General features: G+C 47.5%; 2 protein-coding genes across 10 annotated transcripts in view; one reads left to right on the forward strand and one right to left on the reverse strand.

Moving 5' to 3' along the window:
- Window positions 1-352: 352 nt before the first annotated feature.
- LOC122099057 (trichoplein keratin filament binding) lies at window positions 353-14,830 on the forward strand. Of its 2 annotated transcripts, none has more exons than XM_042669637.1 (13): window positions 353-476; window positions 2,772-2,965; window positions 3,786-4,029; window positions 4,498-4,554; window positions 6,185-6,253; window positions 7,248-7,421; window positions 8,194-8,306; window positions 8,405-8,471; window positions 9,316-9,488; window positions 10,323-10,404; window positions 11,846-12,031; window positions 12,508-12,651; window positions 13,580-14,830. In XM_042669637.1, the coding sequence occupies exons 2-13, from the start codon at window positions 2,772-2,774 to the stop codon at window positions 13,610-13,612; spliced, it is 1,536 nt and encodes a 511-aa protein (XP_042525571.1). In that variant the 5' UTR covers window positions 353-476; the 3' UTR covers window positions 13,613-14,830. The 2 variants fall into 2 exon arrangements, with proteins under 2 accessions (XP_042525571.1, XP_042525572.1); XM_042669638.1 differs by having other exon boundaries at window positions 3,819-4,029.
- Window positions 14,831-18,433: 3,603 nt separating this feature from the next.
- Window positions 18,434-27,810, reverse strand: part of Git2 (GIT ArfGAP 2) — a 53,106-nt gene continuing 43,729 nt past the window's right edge. For 7 of the 8 annotated variants that reach the window (XM_042669563.1, XM_042669559.1, XM_042669565.1 and 4 more), the window contains 4 exons: window positions 25,908-25,990; window positions 24,748-24,930; window positions 22,329-22,392; window positions 18,434-21,595 (listed from right to left, as the gene is read on the reverse strand). In XM_042669563.1, the coding sequence (XP_042525497.1) occupies window positions 21,383-21,595; window positions 22,329-22,392; window positions 24,748-24,930; window positions 25,908-25,990 (543 nt within the window). In that variant the 3' untranslated portion in view covers window positions 18,434-21,382. Of the gene's footprint in view, window positions 21,596-22,324; window positions 22,393-24,747; window positions 24,931-25,907; window positions 25,991-27,810 lie in introns of all 8 variants that reach the window. The other variant, XM_042669564.1, reaches the window with a different exon arrangement.

A 27,810-nucleotide genomic window follows, 5' to 3' on the forward strand; every position in this document is an offset into this window, starting at 1 on the left:
GAATAGGGAGGATGACAGGCGGGGGCCACCAGCAGCTGGCGGCATCTGGGATTTTTTAGCTCTCCAGATGGTATTCGTGTGTCGCCGTGCTGGAGAGCCATTGGCTGACAGTCTCCTCCTCTGTCCTATCGCCTTGATTTCTACCTTCATCCCGGCCAGGCGCGGCGACAGCCGCTTTCTTCTCCATCCTTCGGTTGGCGGCGATTGTGGTCGCTCCCCCTCCCACCACGAGGGGGCGCCACAGGACAAACCCGCAATGGTTTTCTTCTCGCGTCCACCATCGCGTTGGAGGTATTTTTGGCTCTCGCGGTGCTCCGTCGTCCGGGCCTCCGTTGCCCGGGCAACGAACGAGGAAACGGCCCGCCGCGGGTGCAGCGCGGGCTGGGAGACTTTCGAGCGGGACGAGCGGAGTCCGGTCGCGGGCATGCGGCAGTCCGAGCTCGGCGACTCTTGGGACACTCCAGGCGCAGAGAATCGTGAGTTGAGCGACTGAGCTCGGCCGGGAGAGCCAGCGCCGCCCCCCCGGCCCCGCACCGCGTCCGGGGTGCGCCGGGCCCTGCCAGCGGCGGCCGGGGGCCCGGCCTCCCTCGGCCCGCCCCGCCCCGCCCCGCGCCCCGCGGATGGGAGGGCCTGGAGGCCGAAGGGTTTGCAGCCTGGCTCGGAGGGCGATCGGGTCGGAATCTCGAAGCTTTTAGCTTGCTGGTGGCAGTGATGTCTCCCGCGGGCGACCCTCCAGTCTGGAGACGCGGGTGTCACCTTTGGCAGAGGCGGTGGCTTGACGATCCGGGGACCGGAGCCGCGGCGGGTCCCGGGCAGAGGCCGCCCCCAGGCCGCGCTCCGCCCCCGGGGCTGTGGGAGCCCCGCCGGGCCCGCGCGCTGCTCCCCGCGCGCACCGCGCCGAGGCCGGGCTCGGGTCTCCGGCGGCCGTCCTTTAAGCTCCCACCTCTTCTTCATTTCCTCTTGATGCCGAGCTCTGGGATGTTGGACGATTCTATTCCCGGCTTCCAACTTGAACTTCCTCATCTGAGCAGTAATGGAGGTGCTTGGCAAGGATGGAAAAGGTCATGTCAAAGGCTGGGCACATCCTTGATGTCTCCTGTGGGTTGTTTTTGTTTCTTAAACTACATTTTTAGGGGCTGGGAAGGTGGCTCCGTGGTAGAGTGCTTGTCTTGCATGCATGAGGCCCTGGGTTCGATTCCTCAGCACCACATAAATAGAAAAAAACAGAAGTGGTGCTATGGCTCAAGTGGTAGAGCGCTAGCCTTGAGCTGAAGAGCTGAGGGACAGCGCCCAGGCCCAGAGTTCAGGCCCCATGACTATCTCTCTCTCTCTATTTGTATATATATACACACACACACATATATGCACATATATGTATGCATTTTTATAATATATATTTGTAACAGCTTTACAAATAAAGACAATGACTTCTTTTTTTTGGCCAGTTTTGGGGCTTGAACTCAGGGCCTGGGCACTTGTTCCTGAGCTCCTTTTGCTCAAGGCTAGCACTCTACCACTTGAGCCACAGCACTACCTCTGGCTTTTTCTGTGTATGTGGTACTGAGGAATCGAATCCAGGGCTTCATGCATCCCAGGCAAGCACTCCACCACTAAGTCACATTCCCAGCCCAGCAATTTTTTTTTTTAAGCCAAATCGGTTTAATGCAAAAGTTGAAGTATCATTGTTTTGAAAATTCATAATTATGGGGAGTTTTTCAGAGTAGAATCATTTATTTCACCTAGTGGCTCTTAGAATTGTTTGCTCTCGTGTGTTGTGTTTGTTGGTCTCAAAACATATGCCATTTGTACAAGGGCTCGTAATTCATTGATAAGAACTCGGTAACACACTCCTTGAATGATGGTGCCCTGAAGTGACTTTTTTTTTAACCAAAAATAAAAACAGGAAAGTGAAATAGTTAAAACACGATAAGCAATTAAGCATAGTGCATTTTTGAAAAGCTGGTGTAGAGCTGGCTGGGCAAATCTAAAAGAGACTAGAGCAAAAATAAAATTTCTTTGAAGGAGAGAGAATCCTATTTAGCAGTCAGGACACTTGATGAGCTGTTGGGCACAAGGATTTAGCCTCAGAAAGGAGCTAGCATGGCTAAAGCTTAGTTAGGCCTTCAAGAGGCTTAGCTTGCTTAAAAGCTTAAGAATTTAAAACTAAGTCTAGCTATGCAAGAAAAGTTGTAACTTTTTTTGTTTTTATTAATTTATTTTTTTCTGTCCCTGGAGCTTGAACTCAACACCTAGGCATAGTCCCTGAACTTTTGTGCTCAAGGTTAGTGCTCTACCACTTTGAGCCACAGCTCCATTTCCAGCTTTTTGGGTGGTTAATTGGAGATACGTGTCTCATGGACTTCCCTGCCCTGGCTGGCTTTGAACTGCTATCTTCAGATCTGAGCTTCTGAGCAATTAGGATTATATTTGCACACTGCCATGCCTTGCTTGTCTTTGTTACTTTACGCAGAGCATGGAAGTCCCCTGTGTGTATGGACCAGCACTTCCAAGACAATCCCTGTCTGGTCTGCTACTGGGCACAATTCAGGTTCATTTAAATTGATGATTTGAAGCTTTAGTGTCAGATCATTTGACAAAATGGTGCCTGGGCCACAGTCTGGGGTTCTTATTATTCTGTTGATCTGTACTGGAGCCCGGTCTTGATGCTTTATCGGGTGATTTCTTGGTGCAGCAAATAAGGGGCAGGGGCGGGCCACTCATTACAGAGAGGAGGGTTTCTGGTCTTTACCTACCTCTGCTGTCCCCCTCAGATGGCACTGCCCACGCTGCCTTCTTACTGGTGCAGTCGGAGGCTCCTGAATCAGCAGGTCGTGCGCCAGCGCCAGCGCGAGCAGGAGGCCCAGCTTCGGCAGCAGTGGGAACTGAACCACCGTTATTTCAAGATGTCTGACGTCTGCAGCTCCAAACAGGCAGAATGGAGTTCCAAGACCTCCTACCAGCGGAGGTAAGTGTGGTGACTGCCTGTTTGATGGAAGTGGGGGCCACTTAGTGGTCAGGGGATGTGGCCTAGGGTGTGTTGAAGTAGTACATTCTCCTAGAAAAAGATAAAATGACAGAAGAGCACTGGTGAGAGCTAGAATCCTCCTCGTAAGCTTCTACCTCAAAGAACCATGGTTCACGGTGGGCTTCCTCCCATTTATGTTTACGTATACAGAAACAAAAAAACCAACTGGTTCTTTTGGTGTTGGTACAGGGACTTGAACTCAAGCCCTAAGTGCTATCCTTTAGCTTTTTCACTCAAGGCTGGCATTCTCCCACTTGAATCACAGCTCTACTTTGGCTTTTTGCTGGTTAGAGATAAGACTCTCACAGACTTACATGTATGAGCTGTTCCTGGCGAAAAAATAGTTTTTATAGAAATACATGTACAGTCATGGAGGCCAGTACTATAATCTGGAAAGGTAGACAGACCTAGAAAGAAATCCTGGCACACGACTTGTGCACGCATAAGCCTCAGTGTCCTCATCAGTAAGGGCCAAACCCAGTCTACTTCATAGGACTTATGTGACAAGTAATACAAAACCTTCCTTGTATATCTGACCTGGCACAGAGTAATTGCCCAAACAACTAGCTACTACTACTGTCTGCACATGCATGTAAGCCTGTTGTTTTTGTTTGAGAAAACAAGGTGTTCTAATATGCATTGTGTGCTGTGACATCCTCTCTTCACTCTGGCTGGGGACTCCAGTCACATCCCTGTTGTGTCTGCCTCAGCCTTTTACCCACATGGAGGTGCATAGCTTGCATACCACTTGTGTCTGTAGTGTAAAGGATATTGTGGTGGGCTCCTTACCCAGCATGCACGCCTACCAGCGGGAAAAGATGAAGGAGGAGAAGAGGAAGAGTCTGGAGGCCCGACGTGACAAGCTCAGGCAGCTTATCCTGGAGGAGCAGGACCTGCTGGCCAGGGAGCTGGAGGAGCTGAGGCTGAGCATGAGCTTGCGGGAAAGAAGAATCCGGGAGCAGCACAGGAATCTAAAATCAGCTCGAGAGGAGCAAAGGAAACTGGTATGTGGCCTAGCACTCAGGAGACATCGCAGCCTTTCAGTGGTCACGCCTGTGGCTTCATCTCTGACTGCTCTGCTCGAGCAGAGTGTGTTTTGTGTGACTCAGCTATCTTCTCTTCAGTCTTGTGGCCCACAAAGGCCTGGGATGGGCATGTTTTGTCCTCCAAAGCAGTTGTGTGAAAAGTGAGCCTCAGTCTGCTTATTATTAGAAAGGACCCACCTGGGTCGTCAGTGTGGCCCCTTCCGTCACCACTGCAAGAGCCAGCTGTGTCAGCCATTGTGCTCAGATGCTCTGCTCCCAGAGCTGTGAAGCTGCGGGTGCACAACAAGCAGATGTGCACAGAGCAGGCAGCGATAACGCGCAACCGGAGCAGCTAAGGGCCCGAGCTGATGTCCCTTGAGCTTCATCCAAACTGTGAATGGCTTTGGAAAGCCATAGCAAGCTTCCTTTCCTGTGTTTTCTTGACAGATTGCAGAGCAACTTCTGTATGAACACTGGAAAAAGAACAACTCAAAACTAAGAGAGGTAAAAAAAAAAATCAAGAACCTGCCACTGATTTGCCTGAGTAGATGAAATCATGTTTGCAGATTTTTCATATGTGCCTTTGCTGTGCTAGACAAGAGGCTCCAGCCACCAGGCAGATCTGGTGGACATGGGCCTGAGCCGTTTATCAAATTCACAAGCATTCGTGAACATTGCTGCATGCCTACTGTGAGGGGGCACTCCCCTTGCTGGTAAGGAGCTCACTACCCAAGGGGAGCCACTGGGCCCCTTGTTCCTGTGCAGGGTGCAGGGCTTTGGACAGTGGTGTTGAGGAGGCATTCTATAGGAAAGGAAGAGTTTGGAAGGACTGGAGGTTTTAACTTGAGTGAGGTGACAGAAATCTAGATGGGGTGGCTTTTCCAGTCATCTCATGCCGCTGCGCACATGAGAACAGAGTAAGTCCTGGGCGCCCAGGACGGGCACCCTAAAAGATGAGGCTCAAGGCAGACATGCCAGATCTTGGATGACTCTGGTCTTTCTGGAGGCACCTGGACTGCCTTTCACAAAGGTACAGGGACCCTGGCAGGAGTCTGCTAGGAGGCTGCTGGAAGAAGTAATGCCAGTTGAGGGGATTGAGGGATAGGGAAGGCTTGAACTTGGGTAGCAGGAGACAGGAGGATGGATGTAAGAGGAGGCTGGCTTCTTGGCTTGGTGGCACCAACAGCAGAGACTGCTCTTACTAGAATCTTCATTTAGTTCAACTTAAGTGTTTGTACACATTGGTGCTGTTTATTCATAGTTATATTTAGAATGGTTGGTTACTCAGACATGGAGTATTGTGTGGTCAGTGCTCTCTCCCTGGCCATCTCTCAGCCTACGTGGCTCCTCTGAAGTTATTTATCCGGAGACATTTATTCAGATCATTCAAATTAGTTCACATTTGCTAGTGGGGAGAGGAATTTTTAAACTTTTTTTTTTGGCCAGTCCTGGGGCTTGAACCCAGGGCCTGGGCACTGTTCCTGAGCTTTTGCTCAAGTCTACCACTTGAGCTACAGCACTACTTCTGGCTTTTTCTGTTTATGTGGTACTGAGAAACTCAGGGCTGCATGCATGTTAGGCAGTAAGCCACATTCCCAGCCCATTTGAAACTTTTTAAACAATTTTCCAAACCAAAGCTTTTGGATAGGATTGTCATTGAGCTTGTGATTTAGAAGGTTCTCTGAGCCCATATCTGTTACCCTAACCGCAGATACGTTGCAGCTGCTGTAATGTCATTTGTCACCAAGAGCAACATTCTCGCAGCTGCTGCTCCAGAGGATGGTTCTGGAAGCCAACCTCAGGGGAAACTGGTGTCTAATCCAGCAGTTTCTCTGGATCAGGGGCCTGGCACTTTACACCAATCAGAGGCACCTTTGAAACTGCATCTCCAGTTCAGTGTCTGCTGACACATGCTGCTCATCCCAGGGCACTGTTACTTAGTTCCAGCACGCAAGCTTGACTTTAAATTTTTGTTGGCTCCCATTTAGACCGTAATTGTTGGAGCATCTCTGTATCTGTGGCCACTCTGGTAGGCGGCACGGAGGGTAGCATGCCTTCAGTGTGTCTCATGAACAGTATGTCTCAGTATGTCTTATAAACTGGTGAGGGAATCATTCTCCCTTCTCTTCCTGAGATTGAGTCGGACCTTCACAAGAAGCATGTGATAAGCTCTTGGGAAACGCAGAAAGAAGAGAAGAAACAGGTTGGTTTGTGACTCTGGAACTGGTTCCACATAACTTTAAGTTTGTCTTGTTTTGGGTACGATGGGAGTCCAGCCCCTTTCTCAGTTTACTTGCCATGTGTTAAGTTGCGTGCTTGTTCATACACATCTGAAGATCCCAGGCCACCATTCCTCAGATACAGTGAGGCCAGGTGAGCAGGACTGGTAGATGGAACGTTTTTTGATGTATTTTATTTATTTATTTTTGGTTGGTCATGGGGCTTGAACTCTGGGCTTGGGCGCTGTCCCTGCACTCTTCAGCTCAAGGCGAGTGCTCTACCGCTTGAGCCACAGGGCCACTTCCAGTTTTCTAGTGGTTTTTTATTGGAGATAAGAGTCTCACAGAGTTTCCTGCCCGGGCTGGCTTTGAACCGCGATCCTCAGATCTCAGCCTCCTGAGTAGCTAGGATTACAGGCATGAGCCACTGGTGCCCGGCTTGTTTTTTATTTTTTTTAATTGGTCTTGGGGCTTAAACTCAGGGCCTGGGTGCTGTCCCTGAGCTTTTTCTCTCAAGGCTAGCACTCTTACCACTTTGAGTCCAGTGCCATTTCCAGTTTTCTGGTGGTTAATTGATGAGTCTCTCAGACTTTACTGCCTGGGCTGGCTACAAACTGCAGTCCTCAGATCTCAGCCTCTTGAATAGCTAGGATTATAGGTGTGAGCCACTGGTTCCTTGTTGGGCATGTGTCTTTAAGGGCGTTTTTGGTCGATGGCCTCAGCACTCAGCCTTGCTGTGGTGGCGGCTCTGGGGCAAGTGTCCACACCGTTGCTTTGCCTCCAGGTTCATTTTGCAAGGTGCTTGCTGACTCGTGGCGGGGGGAGGAAACCTGGGATTTCTGAATCCCTCCCTTTGCTCCTTGCTTGGGTTGCAAAGATAGGGCAGAGCCCGTGAGGGCCCTGTGGCCTGCTCTGGCAGCAGGGAGTTGGGTCTCTGCTGGCTGCACTGAACTCCCAGGTTCACTTGGCCTCTTGTAGCAAGAAGCTGCAGAAGAGGAGGAAAACAAGCGGCATGAAAATGAATATGAAACAGCCCGAAGGGAAGCGCTGGAGCGGATGAAAGCGGAGGAGGAGAGGCGGCGGCGGGAGGATAAGCTGCAGGCTGAGGTGCTGCGCCAGCAGATGGAAGAGCTGAAGCTGAAGGAGATGGAAGTGAGTGCTCCCAGCAGGGGCCTCTGCACTGCTGTGCGCATGGGGGTGAAGCTCATCTGGAGATCAGAGCCGGCCTGGCATCTCTCTTCTCTCCGTGTTCTCTCCCATGGTTCTCCCATTGTGCACCTACATTCTAGAACATGAACATTCTAGAAGTGATTCCTGACCTCTTAGATGGCCTGTGAGACCTTTTAAGAGGCTTCTCAGAAGAATGTGGATTTTCAGGTGCATCAAGCAGCCAGGAGAGTGGGAGGGGGGGGCAGTGCACCACCCATGGGTCTCAGGACATAAACCACAAGAGTTCTGGGCCCAGTGGTGTCTGTTGGGAACTATGCTCAGTTTCCCTGAGATGGCTGGGTCTTCCTTCTCAGATGAAGGGAGTCCCTTCCTTTCCCCTGACCTGCAGGTGCCATTTACTAGACAGTGCTTACCACTGAGTCTGCATGCTAGAGGTAGAGCTTGGGCAAGGTCCTCATTCCAGGTGGCACCATGGCTGCTGCGTCAGCAGAGGGAGACGGAGCTAAGTTAAAGGAAGTGTGGACCAGTGAAGGAAGTGCACAGGGCTGGGAGAGCTCTCACAGAAGGGGTTCAGCTGGGGTTGTACAACTAGGCTACTTAAACTGGGCCAAGGGGCTCAGGCCCCAGGCAAAGTGGAAGGGGTCACGAGCAGCAGGGTGGCCAGGCTTGTGTGGTACCTGCCACAGTTGCGGGGAGTGGGGGAGGGCGGGACGGAAGGCCTGGTAGCCAGTCTCACTGGGTTGTGTGACCACAGGCCAGCAAACTGAAGAAGGAGCAAGAGAATCTGTTAAGGCAGCAGTGTGAGCTGGAGAGGCTGGAGGAGGAGAGAAGGCAGACAGCGTCCTTCCTGCGCAAGGCAGAGCTCGGGTGTGTGGGAGCCTCCAGGGGAGGACTTGGACCGGGTTCCTGAACTACAGGGGATGTAGCCTGGAGTGGGCCATCGTCTCACTTTATGCACCTTTTAGGCGCTTTTTGAAGCATCAGTATAATGCACAACTTAACAGACGTGCCCAGCAGATCCAAGAGGAACTGGTGAGTCTGAATCCCCCACTTTGGCAGCTCTGTCACCCTCCTTGAAAAAAGTTATTTTCATTGCTTAGACGTGGGTGCCTTCTCTTTTAAAAAAGAATGAAAACTGAATGCTGGGGAAATAGGCGATGTAGGTCCAAGTTGTAAGATGAAGTCTACAGATGTAAAGTACACGTGGGGTTACAGACAACAGTGCTGTTGTGTTTGCAATGCAGGGGCTGGAGCGGGGCTCTGTGCTGGAATACACTTAACGAGCATGGGGCGCTGGGCTCAATCCCCAGCCTCACATGCAAACTTCCTAAAACTAAGTAGTCTGTCTTTACCACAAATACAAGTGACTATGGCTAGGTATGATAGTACATGCCTGTAATCCCAGCACTTGGGAGGTAGATGCAGGAGGATCGTTGTTTGAAGTCAGCCTTGGCTGCATAGGGAGACTGTCTCAAAAAGAAAATGTGACTATGAAGTGTACAGTTAGCTTGACCGTAATAAAGCTGTACAGACACACTGTACGTAGCAGGTCATTCTCCATCTGTGGGTTGTGTCTGGTTTTCCGTTTATATTAAGGCTGAAATGAGCCATTTGCGCATATCTTTGTGTGGCTGCTAGATTGTGTGATAGGATGGGTCTGTGGTAGCAGGGCTCTCTCTTCTTCAGTCAGAAGCTCCCGGGCCTGTGCAGCCTCTGAGCCATACTTGCATGCTTCTCAGCCCAGCATCTATCTTTCTCCATCTTGAGAACACGGAGGAGCCCACATGTCTGTATGTGACTTGTTTGGGGGGTAAGGTGGGCAGGAACGGCACCACAGCTCTGACAGCCCACCCACTGGCCACCCCCCTGCCTGCAGGAGGCAGACAGGCGGATCCTGCAGGCACTACTGGAGAAGGAAGATGAGGCCCAGCGCGCGCAACTGGCCAAGCGGGAGCAGGCCTTGGCTGATGCGGCTTGGATGAAGCAGGTCATCGAGAAGCAGCTGCAGCTGGAGAGGGCAAGGGAGGAAGAGCTGCAGGTGCTGTTGAGGTGAGGTGGCTGCTGCCTGGGCAGGGCAGGGCATCCACCAAGAGGACACTGTTGACTGAGGTATCTGCTGGAATAACTTACCTGCTATTCTCTCATGTCTTTGCTCCTGGATTGGCTTGTGGGGGTGTTTACCTTAGGTTATTTGGAGTTTGTGGCAATGATCCATTTATCGACCATCTTAGAAGCCTATAAGAATACAAATTAGGGAAATGGTGAATGCTTCTTGGGTCTATAAAAATGAGTCTGGGGCCTAATTCTGTTTTGAGTTGGGAGTCTTGTTAAGTTGTCTAGGCTAGTCCCCAATTCCTGGGCTTAAGTGATCCTCCTGTCTCAGCCTCTCGAGTAGCTGGAACTGCAGGTCTGTGCCACTGGACCTAGCTTTGGGTATAAAAGGTAAACTGTCTGGCTGAAATAATTAAGCAATTGGCAAATGCGGTGTCTTGCAGTTCTCCCATTACTATATACTGACCACCAAGCTCCTCCTGGAGATTCTAGGTCACTTGCTTGCTCAAGGGTGGGCTAGCAGTCACCCCAGTTGGTGGGGACACACTCAGACACAGGCAGTGCCTCCCTAAGTCTCGATGGTTTCATTCAGTGTTAGATGGCTGTGCCGCAGGTTGGCACAAGTGCCTAAAAGGAGATGAGATACAAATAACTTCAAGATGCTTATAACAATGCTTTCTGTGAATGTTGTGCTTAATTGTAATCTTTGAAGTCTATGTGGTGAGTTTACTTGATGCTTGGCCCGATGTGTGCTGCTCAGACCATGTGTTCTGTGGCACCATCTCTGCCATTAGTGCTGGATGGAAAGTGTCATTGCTTTTTGTTTGCCAGGGAGGAAGCCAAGGAGATGTGGGAGAAGAGAGAGGCAGAGTGGGCTCGCGAGCGGATGGCGAGGGACAGACTGATGAGCGAGGTAACCCCAGCTGTGGGATGGATGCTGCTAGCCATTGGTCCTGGGTGGATGGCTGGACTGACATTCCGATCCTGTCACATGTTCTGGAAACCATCTGTGTTGGTTATTTTGTGGGGTTTAAAAGCATTGTAGAGCCGGGCACTGGTGGCTCACGCCTGTAATCCTAGCTACTTAGGAGGCTGAGATCCGAGGATTGTGGTTTGAAGCCAGTCCAGGCATGAAAGTCTGTGAGACTCTTATTGCCAATTAATCACAGAATAAGCTGAAAGTGGCACTGTTGCTCAAGGGCTAGAGTGTTAGACTGGAGCAAAAAAAGAGCCCGAGCTGGGCACCAGTGGCTCACACCTGTAATCCTAGCTACTCAGGAGGCTGAGAGCTGAGGATCACGGTTTAAAGCCAGCCCGGGCAGGAAAGTCTGTGAGACTCTAATTTCCAATAAACCACTAGAAAACCAGAAGTGGCGCTGTGGCTCAAACGGTAGAGCGCTCACCTTGAGCCGAAGAGCTCAAGGACAGCGCCAAGCTCAGAGTTCAAGCCCACGACAGACCAAAAAAAAAAAGCCCGGGGGCAGTGTCCAGGCCCAGAGGTCAAGTCCTAGGACCAGCAAAAACTAAAAGCATTATAGAAGTAATATAAACTCATTAGAAATTCAGGCGTATAGGATGTTCACATGAAAAAGTCGCCCAGAGTCCTGTCAACCACAGGCACTGCTCCTTCTTCTACTGGGTCTATGCGTGCCATCTTTCCTATGTAGCTTACACTGTGCTATTTGATCTCAAGCATCCTTGTATGGTACTGCAGGGAACATCTGGTATGGGAGGGTCCTCTAGCACAGGATAACAACCAGAAATGGACCAGTATGTGTGTAAAAGATACGGCCCAGCCCTGGGGGAACCTGCTGGAGAAAGTCTTGGTCATCCCTGCATTGAAAAGTGATTTTAAAGTGGTTTAGAAAGAGAAATTATTCTACATTTTGAAATTGGTGATTTCTTTCTTTTGTGAATACCAAATATTCCCCAGTGATTTTTGATTTTCTGATTTCCTTTTAAATTTCCCATGTGGCAAGCAGGCTGTTGGGTGTTGTCTGATGGCTTCCTGAGTCCTGCTGACTTCTAGACCAGTGATGGAATGTCACAGTGCTCTTGGGCCAGGACCCAGACAGCAGGTTTCTGAGGCACGGAGCAAACAAGCTAGACTTCCTCTGTGTGGCTTGTGGGTTTTCCTTGTCTGAAGCCACTGGTAGAATGAGTCTTACCTTGTTCCATAAGGCTTCTCTGTCCTAGGGGAGGGGTCGGTCTCATACAGCCACATCTGTGTGGGAGAGAGTGGCAGATGTGGCCCACATGGGCTGGACTAGCCCTATGTGCCTGTGCGCTAAGGCTGCAGCCTGTCCAGGCTTACACTAAAAGGAGGACCTTCCCTTTCCTGTTGTTGAGGACAGGTTCTAACAGGAAGGCAACAACAAATACGAGAGAAAATTGAACAGAACCGGCGTGCACAGGAAGAGTCCCTAAAACACAGGGAGCAGCTCATTCAGAGTCTAGAGGAGGCAAGGGAGTCGGCTCGGCGTGCTAAGGAGGAGAGTGAAGAACTAAAGTTGGCCAGGAAGCAGGAGCTGGAAGCCCAGGTAAAGCTGAGCTCAGAGGCAGAGATGGCTTCTGCAGGGAGACAAGGACCAGCGGGCAGCGGGCTTTTTTTTTTTGTAGAACAGGGTTCAAAGGCCCCCAGCTCATTCCAGTGCCTGCTCATGGCTGAGTGTGGTGTATCCCTTTTAGATCCACTCCAGATCCATGGCTTGTGCTAGTCTATTGTTGTCTTTTCCTGCCATCAGCCTCTGCCAGCAGCTGCTTTATATATTCATTTTAGAACCTGCTGTATAACAGAGAATGTTCTCCCAGGCACGGTCACATGCAGAACTGACAATGCCCACAGCCCCACTCCCATGGCCTTTTCCACTCTGCAGCTTCCCTTTCTGTTTGCTGGCACTTACCATTACTGTTCTTTATTGATCCTCCAGCCCAGCCAGGATCTAGTCGTCCTTGCTCAGAGACAGGATCTGCCCCTGTGCTTCCTGTCTCAGGTGACTTTGTTCTTGATACCCAGGTTGCAGAGCGCCAGCTGCAGGCCTGGGAAGCAGACCAGCAGGCGAAGGAAGAAGAGGAGGCGGCCAGGCAGGCAGAGCAGCTCTCCGATGCTTGGCTGCAGCAGGAGATGAAGACCATGACCCAGCAAGGCTACCGGCCCAAGGTAAGAGTCTGCAAGGTGCCAGGCACTGCAGTCCTGAGCTTGGCTCTGCTCTCCGTCAGTCCCAAGTTCTTCCTGCTTCTCTTTCCTTGGATGCAACCTGAAGCAGAGTTTGTTGCTGACCCTCAAGTAGTCTGACTGCTGAGCGGTGTGGTTGTCCACTGGTGCTGGGGACAAAGCACAATATAAGAGCAGTGGCCGCAGTGACATTGGGCCTAGGTCCTGATGGCTTACCTGCCTCTCATTGTTTCCCTTCTTTGCATCATTCTGTAATAGCTCTTAAGTATGAATGATCCCTCAGGAGGATACTGTGGGCAACACAGAGACAGAAAGAAAGGCTGTTACCCTGAAGCCCCTGGAGCTGACTGAAGGTCTCTGCTTGCCAGGGCCACCTGGGCTTCTGGTACTCTAAGGTGCACCCCCACGACCTGTGCCACCCAGCAGGAGGGTTGGCTGCTTCTAGTCAGATAGCTAGGGAATGGAGGGGAGCAAGGTTAGAGTATTCTGATTTCCTGGAGAATTTTAATGCCCTAACGTGCAGAGGGCATTCCTTAGGAGTGCAGGGAAACAGCATTTCCACCTCCTGCCTCCACAGCACGGAATTAATGAGTACAGCAGGATCTGCGTTCACAGAACACACAGGAGCATGTTTCTTTTTTCTTTTTTGCCAATCCTGGGGCTTGAACTCAGGGCCTGGGGACTGTCCCTAAACTGCTTTTTGCTTAAGGCTAGTACCACTAGGCCACATTTCCAGCCCAGGAGCATGTTTGTCAGGGCAGGTGCTTCATCCAAGGCTAAGGGTCAAGGCTTTCTTAGCTATATACGAAAGCTGTCGTTCATGCTGTGTTTTTAGCTCTTAAGTGTGGAGTTAATTCCCAGTGTTCCAAAGCCTGCTCATCTCATTAATCTTATGCTTGTTTTCTTTTCTCAGCCTTATGGACATCCCAAAGTGGCGTGGAACTGAGCTCATTGGTGCCATCAGCACAGGGAAGGGCACCAAGTCTGTCATGCGCAGCTGCCAGGCAGCTGTACAGTGCTTGGTTCAGGTCGGGCTTCAGAGCACTGTTGGGTAGTCCAGCCACACTTGCTCAGGTACATGAGGCCTGGCCAGACATTGTGGTGCTGGGGGTATGCCCCACCGAGATACTTCCTTGCTTTTCTCCTCCAAGACAGGTCTCAACAAGTTCACACAGCGCTGCCAAGTCTTAGGTTTATAATGTAAGATCCTAGAAGGATACTAAGAGCTACCTGCTGTTCTCCATGGCAAGATAGGTTTCTTCTAACCCGTAACTGTCAACCATCAATGAAGACTGAAGACAAAGTTTTCTCTTTTTAAAATTTCCATTTACATTTAATTATTGCCTTGAAAACAGAGATCTTGGTGCAGTGTATGTTGAGGTTTATTAACTTAGTGGTCCCAAAGGAAGAAAAGTAATATGAACTAATGACCCCTCCCCAACAGTGTGGTGGGCAGTCCCTGGATGCTTTGTTCAAAGGTGGCGAGAAGCAAGTCTGCCCTTCCTCAGGCAGTGTCTTGTCAGAATTTCTGTAGAAGGACTGCAGGGTGGGCGGGAGCTCAGTAGCAGAGTGCTTGCCTAGCAGATGCAAGGCTCAGTACCATAAGAAAAAATTTCCAGAGCATCGTGCTCAAGGGTCCTCACCTGACCAACTAGGCAGGGGCAAGATACTAGGGAGCTCTAGGGCCTACTGGGGGTTATATACGTAGAGGATCTGTCCAAGACAGAACCACAGACATCCCCATCTCTCCTCTGTTCCATCAGTGTGACACAGTTCTTAGTTTGTTGCTTCAAATAGCTACAGCTCCTTGCAGCCATTGTTTTTATGATCTGTATTTTCCCATACTCTTTCTCTGAGGTTTCAATTTTCATTATGTTGTGCTCAAGTCTAGCTCAGTAAATTACAGCTAATTATGGGCATTTTCCTGTGGTTACTAGAAACCAGGGTTTATTAAAAAGTCCTGTTTAAGGGCTGTATTACCTTTTTCCTATTGTGCTATAAAAACAAATTGTGTTGCAAACTGTGTCATGACTCATTCTTTCCTTTTCCTGTCTTGAAGTTCTTGTGCTGGGACCCCTGAGCACCACTCTTCTCATGTCATGTATATTTCTGCATTTTGGATGTTCATTAATTGTGCAATAAAGTTCTGATCTGGTGGTATCACGTGTACTCTTTGTTACTGTTGCTGCAGTGTGGGTTGCCATAGGTAGCTTTTTACTGCTTTGTCCACATCTATAGGTCTGGGTTGTTTCCATGACTGCCACATAGTGAGTTACATTCATCTGGATCAAATGATGCCCCTTCCACTCATTTCCCCATAAGAAACAGAATTTATTAGGAGTCATACCCTGAACTCCAGTACAGAAGCAGTGGGGACAGAAGCCTGGCAGAAATCTTCCTTATTAGCATTAAAATTATGTCACTTTGTATCTCTATTATATCTAAACATAGCCTCCATACCTCTTGTTTTTTCAGACCAGGTCTCACTGGACCTAGAACTTTCTATGTAGCCCAGGCTGGCCTCCAGCTCAAGATCCCTCTGTCTTAGCCTCTTAAATTCTAGGAATGCAAATACATATCACCACACCTGGCCCACATTTCTTCTTAAAAGTTAACCAGAATAATTTCTGAATATAGAGCGATCACTTTCTTACTGTTCTTATTGGAACTCACATACCTCTTGAATGTGGATTTTGTTTTGTAGTTAGACATATAGTCACTGTCCAATAACAGGGATGCTTTTCCAGCAATGTGTAATTGCAACATTCTGAAAACAGTTTACTTAAACATACTTAGATGTTATAGCTTATTTCATCCATATGCTATATGGTATATATCCTGGAATAAGTGGTCCTCCATTGACCAAGACATTACACAGTGCATAACTGTTATATTGGTTTTATTGTTTCTAAGTACATTTTTCTACTCAAATGGTTTCTAGATTTTCTTTTTCAGCAGATTCTCTAAAAGGTCAATTCACACAGCCAGCAACACCTCCTAAGAGGCTGGTGAGGCAGACATTAGTATCTTAGCTTCACAGGAGTGAAGGAGAAGGAAGACGCCTGAGTCTCCACTCCCACCTGTACCTCTGCCAGGTTGAAGAACCACAACCTCTTCACCCTCTTCTGGCTCCTGTTCTGTGCTCATGTTGGATGAATGGATGCTTGCTCATGTCTGAAGCACCTTGTGGTTGAGAGAACACCCCATGCTCTGAACTGCCCCAGCTCGACTTGGGCACTGGAGGCAGAGCCTCAGCTTCCTTATTTGCAAAGAGGGTAACTGGCTACAAGATGTATGGGCTGGCTGGAAGACAGGAACAGTAAAACAGCACAAGGCCTCATATGTGCACACAGCAAGACCAAATTAGATTGCAAAAGGTCATTGTCTTGAAGGTGTTCTGGGAGAGAGAAGGGCTTACAGGACTGTGACAAATGGAAAAGGCCTTAGCAAAGTGAGCAGTAATCACCTGGGCTTTGGAAAGAGAAGTGTTAGGGAGCTGAGAGGACCAGAGGGGAAGGGGAGGAGGAGTTCAAGGAAGGAAGGGCTAAGAGGGATTTTGGAGAGGAAGATGGCCTAAAGTCCTTGGGGAGATACTGCATTTTAGAAGGGAAATGGGGCCAAGTTTTGAGCAAGCTGAACCTGTGTTCAGGGACCTAGAAAGCAGGGACTAGTGTGGAGAAAAGTTGGGGGTTCACTGGGGACTGAAGCAGTGCTTCATACCCACCTCATCTCCAGGTAGCCCTGCCCTTGGGGACCTGCTTTCCTGTGTACATATACCTGTAAAGAAGATGGTGTGATCTATAGTTTGGCTCCAGAATGGTTCAGGCTTCCAGCCGAGGTCTGCTGGCAGAGGTAACCTTGGCATGTCGACCACAGGGACTGGCTTCTGGTTCTTGTGTGCTCAGCTCCCTTCTTAAGCAGTCAGCAAGCTGTCTCTATGGGAAGTGCCCTTTGTGAAGCCCACAGATGGACGCTGCTCTGGTGATTTGAGCCAATGGGCAAAAGAGCCGAGCATCCTTTCAGTCAGACCCTCATTGGGCACTGGTTGGGTCCAGCTGCCAGGGACTCAAGGGGGAGCTAGACTCAGCACAAGAACCCCAGGCTTTGGGGCACAGGTTGACAGGGCTGTGAAAGCTGTTTACACAGGAGCAGTTGCTCACCTGCCCCTGCAAGATTTGAGAGGGTCGTGGACTTTGAGGCCATTGTGATGCCACCTGCTATCATGGCAACCAGCTTCCTGACCTTCTGAGGCCACTTTATCAGAGAGCCTTTGTTATGTGACTTCCTGATAGTGACTGAGACAAACTACAGCAACAGCAACTGAGACTCACCTTCCCTGAGTCAGGATGTCACGTCTTCATATGTCTAATTCCTCACCTGTCAGATGGAAGTAAACAATTCTTCACAGGATCCTGTGTGCTTGGCACAGAGTAAATGATTATTTCATGTTTCAAAACCATGTTTAAAAGCAGAGTACAAAAGTACATGTGAGGTCCTTGACCTACAGCATTGGGTCCAGGAATAGTGTGGGGAAGTTAGAAATGGTGGTTCCAGGCCCATCGGAGCTGTGAAGTCAGCAGCCCTGCAAGGATCCTTGGAAGCCCTGCCCAGGAGGCTGCCTTGGAGTAAGCTGCTGGTTCTGGGCCCCAGACAAGCTGGACCACACAGGAAAGATGCTCTACTTTCTCCAGACTACTTGCTCAGAAAAGGCCCTGAGATTGTCGGGTCCTTAACCCCACCCTTTCCATCTGGAAGAAGAGAGCCAAAGCCATCAGTCTCCAGAAGAAGACTGCTGGTGCCTGTGGGTGGCCCTGACAAGCCCAGATCTACACATCCATCTGTATAACAAGACCTTCTCTAAAAGTGAAAATAGACTCAAGGGTCTTAACAGATGGAACTAATTCTATGACTTCCTTACTTGCTGGGAAAGGGGTAAGGGCACATATACTGGACTGGCTTGGGATAGAGATCCAAGGCAAAAGCCTGGCGCTGGTGACTCACGCCTCTAATCCTAGCTACTCAAGAGGCTGAGATCTGAAGATTGTGGTTCAAAGTCAGACCAGGCAGGAAAATCCATGAGCTCATCTCCAATTAACCACCAGAAAACTGGAAATGGTGCTGTGGCTCAAGTGGTATAGTGCTCACCTTGAGCTGAAGAGTTGAGGAACAGCACCCAGGCCCAGAGTTCAAGCCCCATGACCGACAAAAACAAACAAAAAAACCCAAGGCAAAGAACTAGTATCCCAATGCAGGACTTCCTGCAATCCTAGCACTCTGGAGATGGAGGCAAGAATTCAAGGCTGGGGGAAGGGGGAGAAGCACTGGGGGAGGGGGGGAGGGGGGGAGGGATTGTAAGGGGAAACAGAGGAAGCAACAATGCTTGAATGCTTGCTTATGTAATTGTAACACCTCTGTATGGTATTTTCACAATTAAAAAAAAAAAAGAATTCAAGACCAACCTGGACTAACACAAAGTGAGACTCTGTCCAAAAAATCCCCCTACATGTCAAGCATAAAGGAATAGAAAGCTGGGAGCTCCAAAGGAGAGGAAAGTTAGACACTATCTAATTAAAGATGGTGTGATACAGGCTGGAGATGTGGTTCAAGTGGTAGAACACCTGCTTACCAAGTACAAGGCCCTCAATTCAATCCCAGTACCTCCAGACAAAAAGGAAGAAAAAAGATGAGGTTATGTGAGAGTTCCTCCCACACTTCCACTCAGTACTGGAAACGTCTCTACCAGCTGGCAAGAGGCACATGACCACAATGACACTTACAGAGCCTGTTTATTGCATAACTAGGAGGCATAAATTCCAAAACGATTTTACAACACAGGGTACAATAGTTACAGGAATAGGATGTACAATAAAAATGAGAGATAAGTACAGAATAATGAGTGACACAGATAAACACGTTTGAATAAAAGGCATCTCATTTTTTCCTATGCAGCATTTTCTTTTGTAAGAACAAGGATTGCCTTCAACCAGGACAAGGAAGAAAAGGAAGACTGGTGTCAAGGATGAAAACATGCTAGTTCCGCTCTCAGTTCTGTGAGTGAAGCTGCTGACTTGTGCGTTTACAGTTCCAATTGCATAAATACTATACTTGATCTTTGGGCCCAATCCACTGTTCTTTGGCAAATTAGAACTATCTGTATTCCGAGATGGAAGATGATTTTGGGGAAAGGAGCGTGGGGCCCAGTGTCAGTTCATAAAGTGCACCTCTGTCCTATCAGCTTAGAGAGCAAGTCATGTGGCAGGAATGGAGAATCAAGAATAAAGTGTTTTAAAAAATCTGACAGGATGTAGAGCTGGCTTGTACAAGGCTATGGAATCCCTGTGCAAGGGTGGCCAAGACAAATGTTCAGACAAGTTCTGAGCCCAGCTTCAGAATATGCTACAGAACCATGCAGGGCCCAAAGGACTCTCACCCCTCTTGCCACTGCTTGTCACTCCACATGGGAACTTCGGCCTGGGGTTTGGACTTGTGAGTTAACCAAGAAAACTGTATTCTCATGCTGGAAAGTCTGTGATCCCTATGTGCTTTGATTTTTTTCTCAGGGCACAATGACATACTGTAGCAGGTTCTAGTGTTCAGGAAAGACTGCTTTACCTTTTCCCAGAAGCCTCTTCCTCCCCTAGAGGCTAGGATTGCCCCTGGGCTTTCCCCAGGAACCCCAACGAGCCTGATAGAAAGCAAAGCAGGTTCATGAAGCATGCAGAAAAGGTTATCAGATAGTGCTTGAGCTTAAGGTAGGACACCCTTGTAGAAAGCATCTTCTAGGAGTGATGTGGCACTTGGGGCTGTGAGGACAGGTAAGTGGACAAGACTTCAGGGGATATGGGACTTTCCCACACTACCTCCCGTGTAGCCAAACTGGCAGGAGTATCCATACACCACAACTCAATAAACTCGACACCACAGTTTGGTGCTACTTTCACAACAGCAGTTAAGCTATAGGAGTGTTTTACAAGTCAGTTTTGTGAAAAAAAAAAAAGGCTCATTTGCATACAGTGAGGTGACAAGTACTCCTCACTTTGACTTCTTCACAAAGACTAAAATCTATAGGTAAAGAGAGAGCTGACAGTAACTTCAGAGGAAGCCAGGCCCTGGTACTGACCAGCTTATGTAGGCCACAACAGAGGCTGTGAGGCCCACAGGCCATGGCTTACCTGTGCCTGTTCTATGGCCATATCCAGACTGGCTGCAAACATTTCTAACTAAAAAGATAACACCAAAAGTGTCCAGATTACTGCTGTCATTTGGGAAGAAAAAAACAACAACAACAGAACAACAAAAAACAAAGCACTGGCAACCCCAGAGACGTTTTTCTACCAATGAAAGGAGTGGGGGAGTTGCTGCACTGCTTTCTGTGCCTGTGCTATGTGTTTGGCTCACTTCATTTCTGCACATTATCTGGTCAACCAGGTCAGGGACTGAGTTATAGCTATACAAAGCTACTGCAATAAGCAGGGACAGGAATGTGCCTAACATTCAGAACAAGAAAGGGCCTTTGGCTAAATTAAATAAGTCTGCACACAGTCAACCTCTGCTCTTTCACAGTTTACCTACCCCTAACCATTTTTTTTTTTTATTTTCCTGCAGTGTTGGGGATGGAACCCACGGCTTTATGCATGCTACACACACACCATTAGGGCATTCCAGGAATTCTTGAAAGTTGATGTGTAATTCCTAAGTACCAGAAGGGTATGGGAAGGAATAGGGGGAAGAAGGAGATAAAGTTAGATAAAGATAAACTCAGATGACTGTCTCTTACCTTGGAAGAGGTCCTTACAGATGAGGAGACAAGCAAAAAGCAGCTCACATGAGGAAGCTGTAAGTGGTCAAAGGTGTTTGGATGAAAGGTACAATACAATGTCAGTTTATGGCAGTAGTATGTGAATGAATGGGTAATAGAGATCTGCTATGGATAGACTGACGGAATTGTCCGGTTTGGGGCAGACAGTGGGCAGAACCCTTGACAGTGGATAGATGGGTTGTGCTCCTGCCCTGAATACGGTCAAATGGGACATGATGTGACAAAAGCTTTACAGACTCTAGGGAAATTTCAGGAAAAGGGTAAAATATGAACAGATAGAAAAACCAAGATTTTTTAAAAAGTTAAATAATAGAACACTTAACATGATACAAAATGGAACAATTCCTTGTTTCCTCTCGAGAGGTGGTTATACTATTTTTAGAAAGTGGCAAAGTCCTTTCTCTACATACATGCTTGGAGATACCCCAAACTTAAAGAGATTTTGCAGTAGGTTGGAAAATTCACTTATTGCACGATGCTTGTTAGAGAAAAGATAATGTTGTTTTTTTTTAAATCCAACTTTGTCAAGAAAATGTTTAGTAAAAATCCCACTTATAGTTTTACACATACACTGGAAGTTTTAAGGGATGGGAAAGTTTAACAAACTCTGAGCGATGGAACTATTTCTGAATGTATATGCTCATGATCTCAACACTTGCTGACAATACAACTCCAGGAACTTAACTGGAAAACAGGCACAAAATAAGGCAAGTGGGTTAAATTAATAGTTGAAAATTTGTTAGAAAACATGCAAAAATAATACTGAGTTTTCTCTTAAAAAGTTTTCTTAAATTGTCATTAAATGCTTGTTCTTGTAAAAATCTGAAGAGTTCCATGTTGAAATTTGAAGTCGGACTTAAAAAAGCCTAGAAAATAGAAGGGACAGCACCCCGGTGTTCAGCTGTTGCTCTCTTTGGTGGTGATGGTGACCAGCTGTTTGGCCGCCTTGGCAATGTCGTATGCACACTGGATGACCTGCTGGGTGACCAGCTGCACGTCTGTGGGTGAGCCAGATTCCCCTGGGAGGGCCTTCTTGCACTCTGACTGGAGCCGGTAGGCACTGGATGTCAGTAAACGAAGGGAAGTCCTCACCGTGTCAGATTTGGGTTTCTAAACAGAAAAACACAGTCATTTACCATAGTCTGCAGGGTAGACATCTGGCAGCAAGGGAAGCCTACTCCTGAAAATAACTCAAGTTGTTCCCTACAAAGAGGCAATCTTGCAGTACACGTTTTTTTTCAGGGGGAAGGGGGCTTGAACTCAGGGCCTGGGTGCTGTCCTTGAGCTCTTCTGCTCAAGACCAGCGCTCTACCACTTTAAGCCACAGCGCCACTTCCAGTTTTCTGGTGGTTAGAGACTCATGGACTTTCCTAACCAGACTGGCTTTGAACCACCATCCTCAGATCTCAACCTCCAGAGTAGTTAGTATTACAGGCGTAAGCCACTAGTGCCTGGCTGCACTCTTTCAATAGAGATGTTTGAAAGACTGCTAGCTTGGTAGCCCACAGTATGAGAGATGAAGAAATAAGCTGACTCAAAGGCCAAAGTATACTCTGGTAACCACTACTGCATGCTATTTTGAGCAAGTTTTTAAAAACTAACTTTGTAGACGACATATTCCAAATTATTTTTTTTTACTCTATTCATGCTTTCTTTGCCTTTTGTATTTGACTGGTACATCCTTATTTTAATCAATATTCATGTAGAATAAAGCTCTAAATAGTACTATTTGCATATTAAAAACCTATGTACTATAGAAAGGGTAATATCAAAGACCATAAAAACATTTCTTGCAGTTTTCTTAAAGGCTCTAGAGTGAGCGAGTGAGTAGGAAGCAACTTACTTTGGGGAACAAGACTGCCATTTCTGTAACAGCGCCATGTATCCTCTCAGAGCAGGGAGTATAGCTGCAAAGTATCAGAGAGATCACTCAAAGACAGAACGATGTGGAGGCAGAGTTCTCAGGGGCTGCCACACATTCCTCTTATGTTCCTTTATTGTACAGGAATGTATGAAGTCCAGGATGCTGAGGCAGGGACCTGACTGCGTGGTGTCCCACACCTACAGAAGGTACACATTTCAAAGCAAGGTCCTCATCCTTTCATGGAAGTTCCTTCAACCTGATAAAACAGTCTCCAAAGATGAAATGTGGCAGTTTACAGCATTAGCCAGGTGAAGCCACAAAATGGTCCATAAAGGCATTCATACCTTAAATTGGTCATTTATTTCTCACATTTCATCTTCCTAATTTCTAGAAATAGAAAAAAAATAGCCAAGGACTTCAATGCCAAAGACCACAAACACGAAAAAAAGACTAAAGAAATTTTTCTCTTGTAAGTGGAGCCGACCTTCAATACCCATGTGCTATTTAACTAATGGCCACTTGTAAATTCCTTTCATTCAAAGATATCTAAGTTGCTAGGGATGAAAATCTTTACCTCCTGGAAAGGGAGAACATTGAGGTCTGCTTCACATATTTGTGACACTTATCTATGGTCCCCAAGAGCGCCATCAGCATATATTGACAAGCTCTAAAAAACTGACTGGCCTCATGCTTCCTTCCACACAAGCCTGGTCCTCCAGGGACCAGACCCCCTGTAACATCCCCACAGTCCTGTGAGGTCGGATCACTCTCATACTCACTTTTTTTCAAATAAGAAAACTGAAACTCAGAGAGGAGAAAATGCCCTAGACACACAGAAGTGAGAAAAGGGCTCAGCTCTAGCCTGGTGACAGTGCTGGAGCCTGGCTCCTCACAGCAGTGATACACAAGGCTCACATCTCCCTTTATAGCCAGCCTCTTTCTACTCATGCCTGGTGATCTGACTTGGGCTGAGAAAAGAACTGAGATTTTACTTTCATCTGCCAAGCAGCAGATGGGGCTAATTTTCTGCACCTTCAAGATCTAGGCTTTCGTACAACATGAAGTTGTAAATGACAGCATCTCGGATCTATAAGTAACCAGAGATTTTTAACACAACTTGAGCAAGTTATAGGATATAAATTCTCTAGATCATGGGCTGGGAAGGTGGCTCAGAGGTAGAGCACTTGCCTTGCATGCCTGAGGCCCTGGGTTTGATTCCTCAGCACCACATAAGCAAAGAGAAAAAAAGCCGGAAGTGGCGCTGTGGCTCAAGTGGTAGAGCGCTAGCCTTGAGCTGAAGAGCTGAGGGACAGCGCCCAGGCCCAGAGTTCAGGCCCCACGACCGGACCCCCCCCCCCCCCCAAAAAAAAATTTTCTAGATCAATCCTGGTTTTAAAACCATAATTTTGAACCGAGCACTATAACCTTAGGGGAAATATACATATATTTCAGAGTGGATACAATGTATGCTAAGCACCTTTTTAGTTTGAAACAGCAGCACAGCAATTCTGAAACTGTGGACAATCAAAAGAACACACTGTGAAGTGGGGAGTACTTGAGAAGGAGTCATTCATGGCCCGACCACTTTAACACCGTCCTATTTACACTGCAGAAAGCTGTGAACAGTGAGTGACACTGTGCCTGGGTGAGTAACTGTTTTCTCAGACCCAATGGGACGATGTTTTTGTCCAGATCCACTGTGGAAAGCTAGAATGCCATGCAGATCAGTTCACAACTTAGCAGAATTCTTGGAGAACAAAAGGATCCATCAGAGCAGGGGTCAGTCCTTCCTTATGGGAAGGCAGGGAGCCTTCCAAATCTTCATGTCCACACCATACCCAAGGGAACCAGATAGGAAGAGATAAGGCTCCTTTCATGACTCAGTCTGTCTCAGCAACCCATCCCTCGCTGAGGGCAACCCTTGAGAATTAGGGTTCTTTCTGTCCTCAATACACAGAGAATTGCTTATCTAGATCTACCATCTAGATGTATTTCTAGATGCACCTATTTTCTGAGCTTCATAAAATGAAAACAAAAATACCATGTAAAAAATCCAAACAAGGGGCTGGGAAGGTGGCTCAGTGGTAGAGTGCTTGCCTTGCATGCGTGAGGCTCTGGGTTCAATTCCCCGGCACCACACAAGCAGAAAAAGTGGCACTGTGGCTCAAGTTGTAGAGTGCTAGTCTTGAGCTGAAGAGCTGAGGGACAGTGCCCAGGCCCAAAGTTCAGGGCCCATACTGACAAAAAATCCAAACAAATAAAAGCAAGCTTACATATTTGTTAAGTTTTCATGTGCCTCAAAGCCAGCAAATTGAAAGTAATCCCCATTCAGAACTTGAGCAGCACCCCTTTTGAAGCAGAAATGCACTTTTCCCGGGCCAGGACTGTAGCCCCTCACCTGTCATGCTTGTTTTCCTGGGCTGCTCTTAGGAGCTCCTGTATGTTTTTGGTGATCTGTTCAGTTTTCCGGATGACATCTTCAGTGCTGGGGAGCATGGGGCTTATATGGGGTTCTGCCAAGTCTGGCACTGAGCAATCACCTGGCCATACCATGCTCCGTTGCCTTCCCTTCCGGCTTGACCTGTGAACGGTAAAGAGGTGTACCTCAGTTTTAAGGCGCTCATCTTTTCCATTGGCCATTTTTCCAATAGGCCATTTTTATTGTTTATCTTGTCTAGCAGCAAGCTCAAAAGGCCTTACTTCACCAACTAGCAGCTACAACTCACTTGCGTAGGACAAAGAGGGGAAAATGGAGAGCAAGTAGAGTAGGGAGGGTATGTTATTATATAATAATTCATCTGCAGTTGAGCCCATTTGGGGGGGGCATCAATGTACAATGTAAACTGATGTCAGCAATGCAGTATTCTGGGCAATGGTGGCTCACACCAGTAATCCTACTCAGGAGGCTGAGATTTGAAGACTGAGGTTCAAAGCCAGTGGAGGCAGGAAATTCCTTGGGACTCTTATCTCCAATTAACTAGCAAAAAGCAGAAGTGAAAGTGTAGCTCAGTGGTAGAGCACTAGCCTTGAACAAAAAAGCTCAGGAACAGCAACCATGCCCTGAGTTCAAGCCCCAGTACTGGCACAAAACAAACAATACAGTACTGTCTTTTGAGTACACTAGGTATCTAGAGACAGTTCTAGTATCCCAATAAAAGGACACAAAGGCCAGGCGCTCATGCCTGTAATCCTAGCTACGCAGGAGGCTGAGATCTGAGGACTGCGGTTTAAAGCCAGCCCCGGAAGGAATTCATGAAACTCTTATCTCCAATAACCACCAGAAAACTGGAAGTGGGGCTGTGGTTCAAGTGGTAGAGCTCTAGCCTTAAGCTGAAGAGCTGAGCGACAGTGCCCAGGCCCATAATTCAAGCCAACAACAACAATAACAACAACAAAAGGACACAAAGCCCCTGTGGCAATAATGAACAGTGAAAGGACCTAAACTATAAATATACATTTGAGTAGTCTGAAAATAGGGACCAAGGGTATGGGTGGCCAAGGCCTGGCAGGTGTCTGGCACTCCACAGCCTGTTCTCAAGCACACTTTCCCTGCTATACCCCATGTCATCTGGCTCCAGGTCATTGGGAGTGTTGTCATAGTCACTTTCAGGTGTGCTGTTCTGCTTCTCCAGCCTGGAAGCCTACAAGAAAGAGAAGGGACCCCCGTGAGTTTAGAACATGAGACACTTCAGAATTGTCCCAGAGCAGCATTCCCTGTGAGGTTACATGACCTTCATACCCAGAGTTCACTTGGAAACCCTTTTCACTCTTAGATCAGAGGTTAATCTATCAACAGATCCTCGGTACAAACTAATAAACTGACACAGGCATGCAAGGCTGTCTCCTTTAGTTCTGAAAGGAATATAGAGTTTATAACACAATGAGATGCAGTTAATAAGCAAACATACTAGTACTTAGCTGACCACAGACCTTCAGAGATCAAAGTTACCTGCAGATAATCTGGATTATCCCCAGGTAAGAAAGGAAGGACCACAAAAACTGGCTGGCCATGGAAGACACAAAGCCAGCGGAATAAGAGCCTATTCAAAGATTTCAATATTCAGTGCCCAAGGCTCAGGTGATTGCCACTATTTGTTTGTTTGTTTATTTATTTATGTCAGTCATGGGGCCTGAACTCTGGGCATGGGCACTGTCCCCCAGCTCTTCAGTTCAAGACTAGAGCTCTACCACTTGAGCCTCAGTGCCACTTTCAGCTTTTTCTGTGTACGTGGTGCTGAGGAATGGAACCTAGGGCCTCATGCATGCTAGGCAAGCACTCTACCACTGAGCCACCTTCCCAGACCTACTGCCACTATTTAAAACACAAAGAACATGTGTAGAGACAGTTTTGGGGAGGTATCAAGAAAACTGGCACTTGGGTTATAGTGTTTATAAGCCAGAATGGATGATCCCATTATACTTGAGTATAACTCACTTTTATCTGTGTCCAAAAATACCCCTTAACACAGTGTTCAAAACAACTGTACAGGTTCAAAAATGGGATATAGATTTAAAGGCAACATTTTAAAAATGTTTTGGACAAATGATAGCACTACTACCAATGAAGTGTGAAAGGGAACACATTTTGCTGAAGGGAACTGTTTTAGTTCTATAGTGTTTAGTGAAAACTCTTTTCCCTCAGCATTCATTTTAGCTATGTTTGAGTTTGTTTTCAACTAGAAAAGAAACTGGTATAAGCTGACTCAAAACTTAGAAGTGATTACCTTGCAAAGTACAAGTATGAGCTACTTTTCAGCTCTATACTTTAAATTTAATCCCAGTTAATCAAAATGTGCAGACATCATAGTAAAATAGAGCTAAGGCTCTATGAGAGAAGAGCTTTGTTCAAGCACTTGGAAAAACAAGGGGTCTCATCCAGAGGCCATGGGAGGAACTCAGTTTCAGAAAGTCTACAGATATAGAAGGTCTGACTTTTTGTTCTTAAGTGATAATGCATTCTGGCTTTCTCAAAGTCCTATGGGTACTGGCCAGCCCCAGCCCACATTCTACTTCCTCTTCCTATCATCTCTCTTTTCCTCCCAGGGCAGAGACTCATTCTTTCTGCTGAGGCTTTTCATGCATCCTGGAGATGTTCTACTTAATCCCCATCCACATTATAGAGGACACACTAAAATTTAATGTGAATTCTCTAACTGCTCAAATTTACCTGGCAAATGATTAAAAGTTTTGTCTTAAGAGACAGATGAGGAGTTTACAAAGCTAAATCCTGTAACCAGTTCTACTTCACTAGTTGCCTGATTTTGATCTGGCTTTATAGGTGAGTCAGGGGGCTGCTAGCTATTGAGGCTTGAATGAAAGAGCACAAGGTCACATGTCCATGGTCCATCAGTTCATGGTCCATGGTTCAGTACAGGGATGGTGAGACGAGGGTCTTCTGGACATAGTCTCAGACCCCTACCCCCAAACCCTCTTACCTTTCAAATTTATTTTAAAATTGCAC

Source organism: Dipodomys spectabilis, unplaced genomic scaffold (genome assembly GCF_019054845.1).
Source record: "Dipodomys spectabilis isolate Male_0828 unplaced genomic scaffold, ASM1905484v1 ptg000499l, whole genome shotgun sequence".
Taxonomy (NCBI): Eukaryota; Metazoa; Chordata; class Mammalia; order Rodentia; family Heteromyidae; genus Dipodomys; species Dipodomys spectabilis.

Excerpts from the sequence above, each read along its gene's own strand:
- LOC122099057 (XM_042669637.1), top strand. The coding sequence starts at position 2,772 with ATGGCACTGCCCACGCTGCCTTCTTACTGGTGCAGTCGGAGGCTCCTG. Across the intron at positions 4,030-4,497 it reads GAGAGGAGCAAAGGAAACTG|ATTGCAGAGCAACTTCTGTA; the intron begins GTATGTGGCCTA and ends TTTTCTTGACAG. Across the intron at positions 8,472-9,315 it reads AGCAGATCCAAGAGGAACTG|GAGGCAGACAGGCGGATCCT; the intron begins GTGAGTCTGAAT and ends CCCTGCCTGCAG.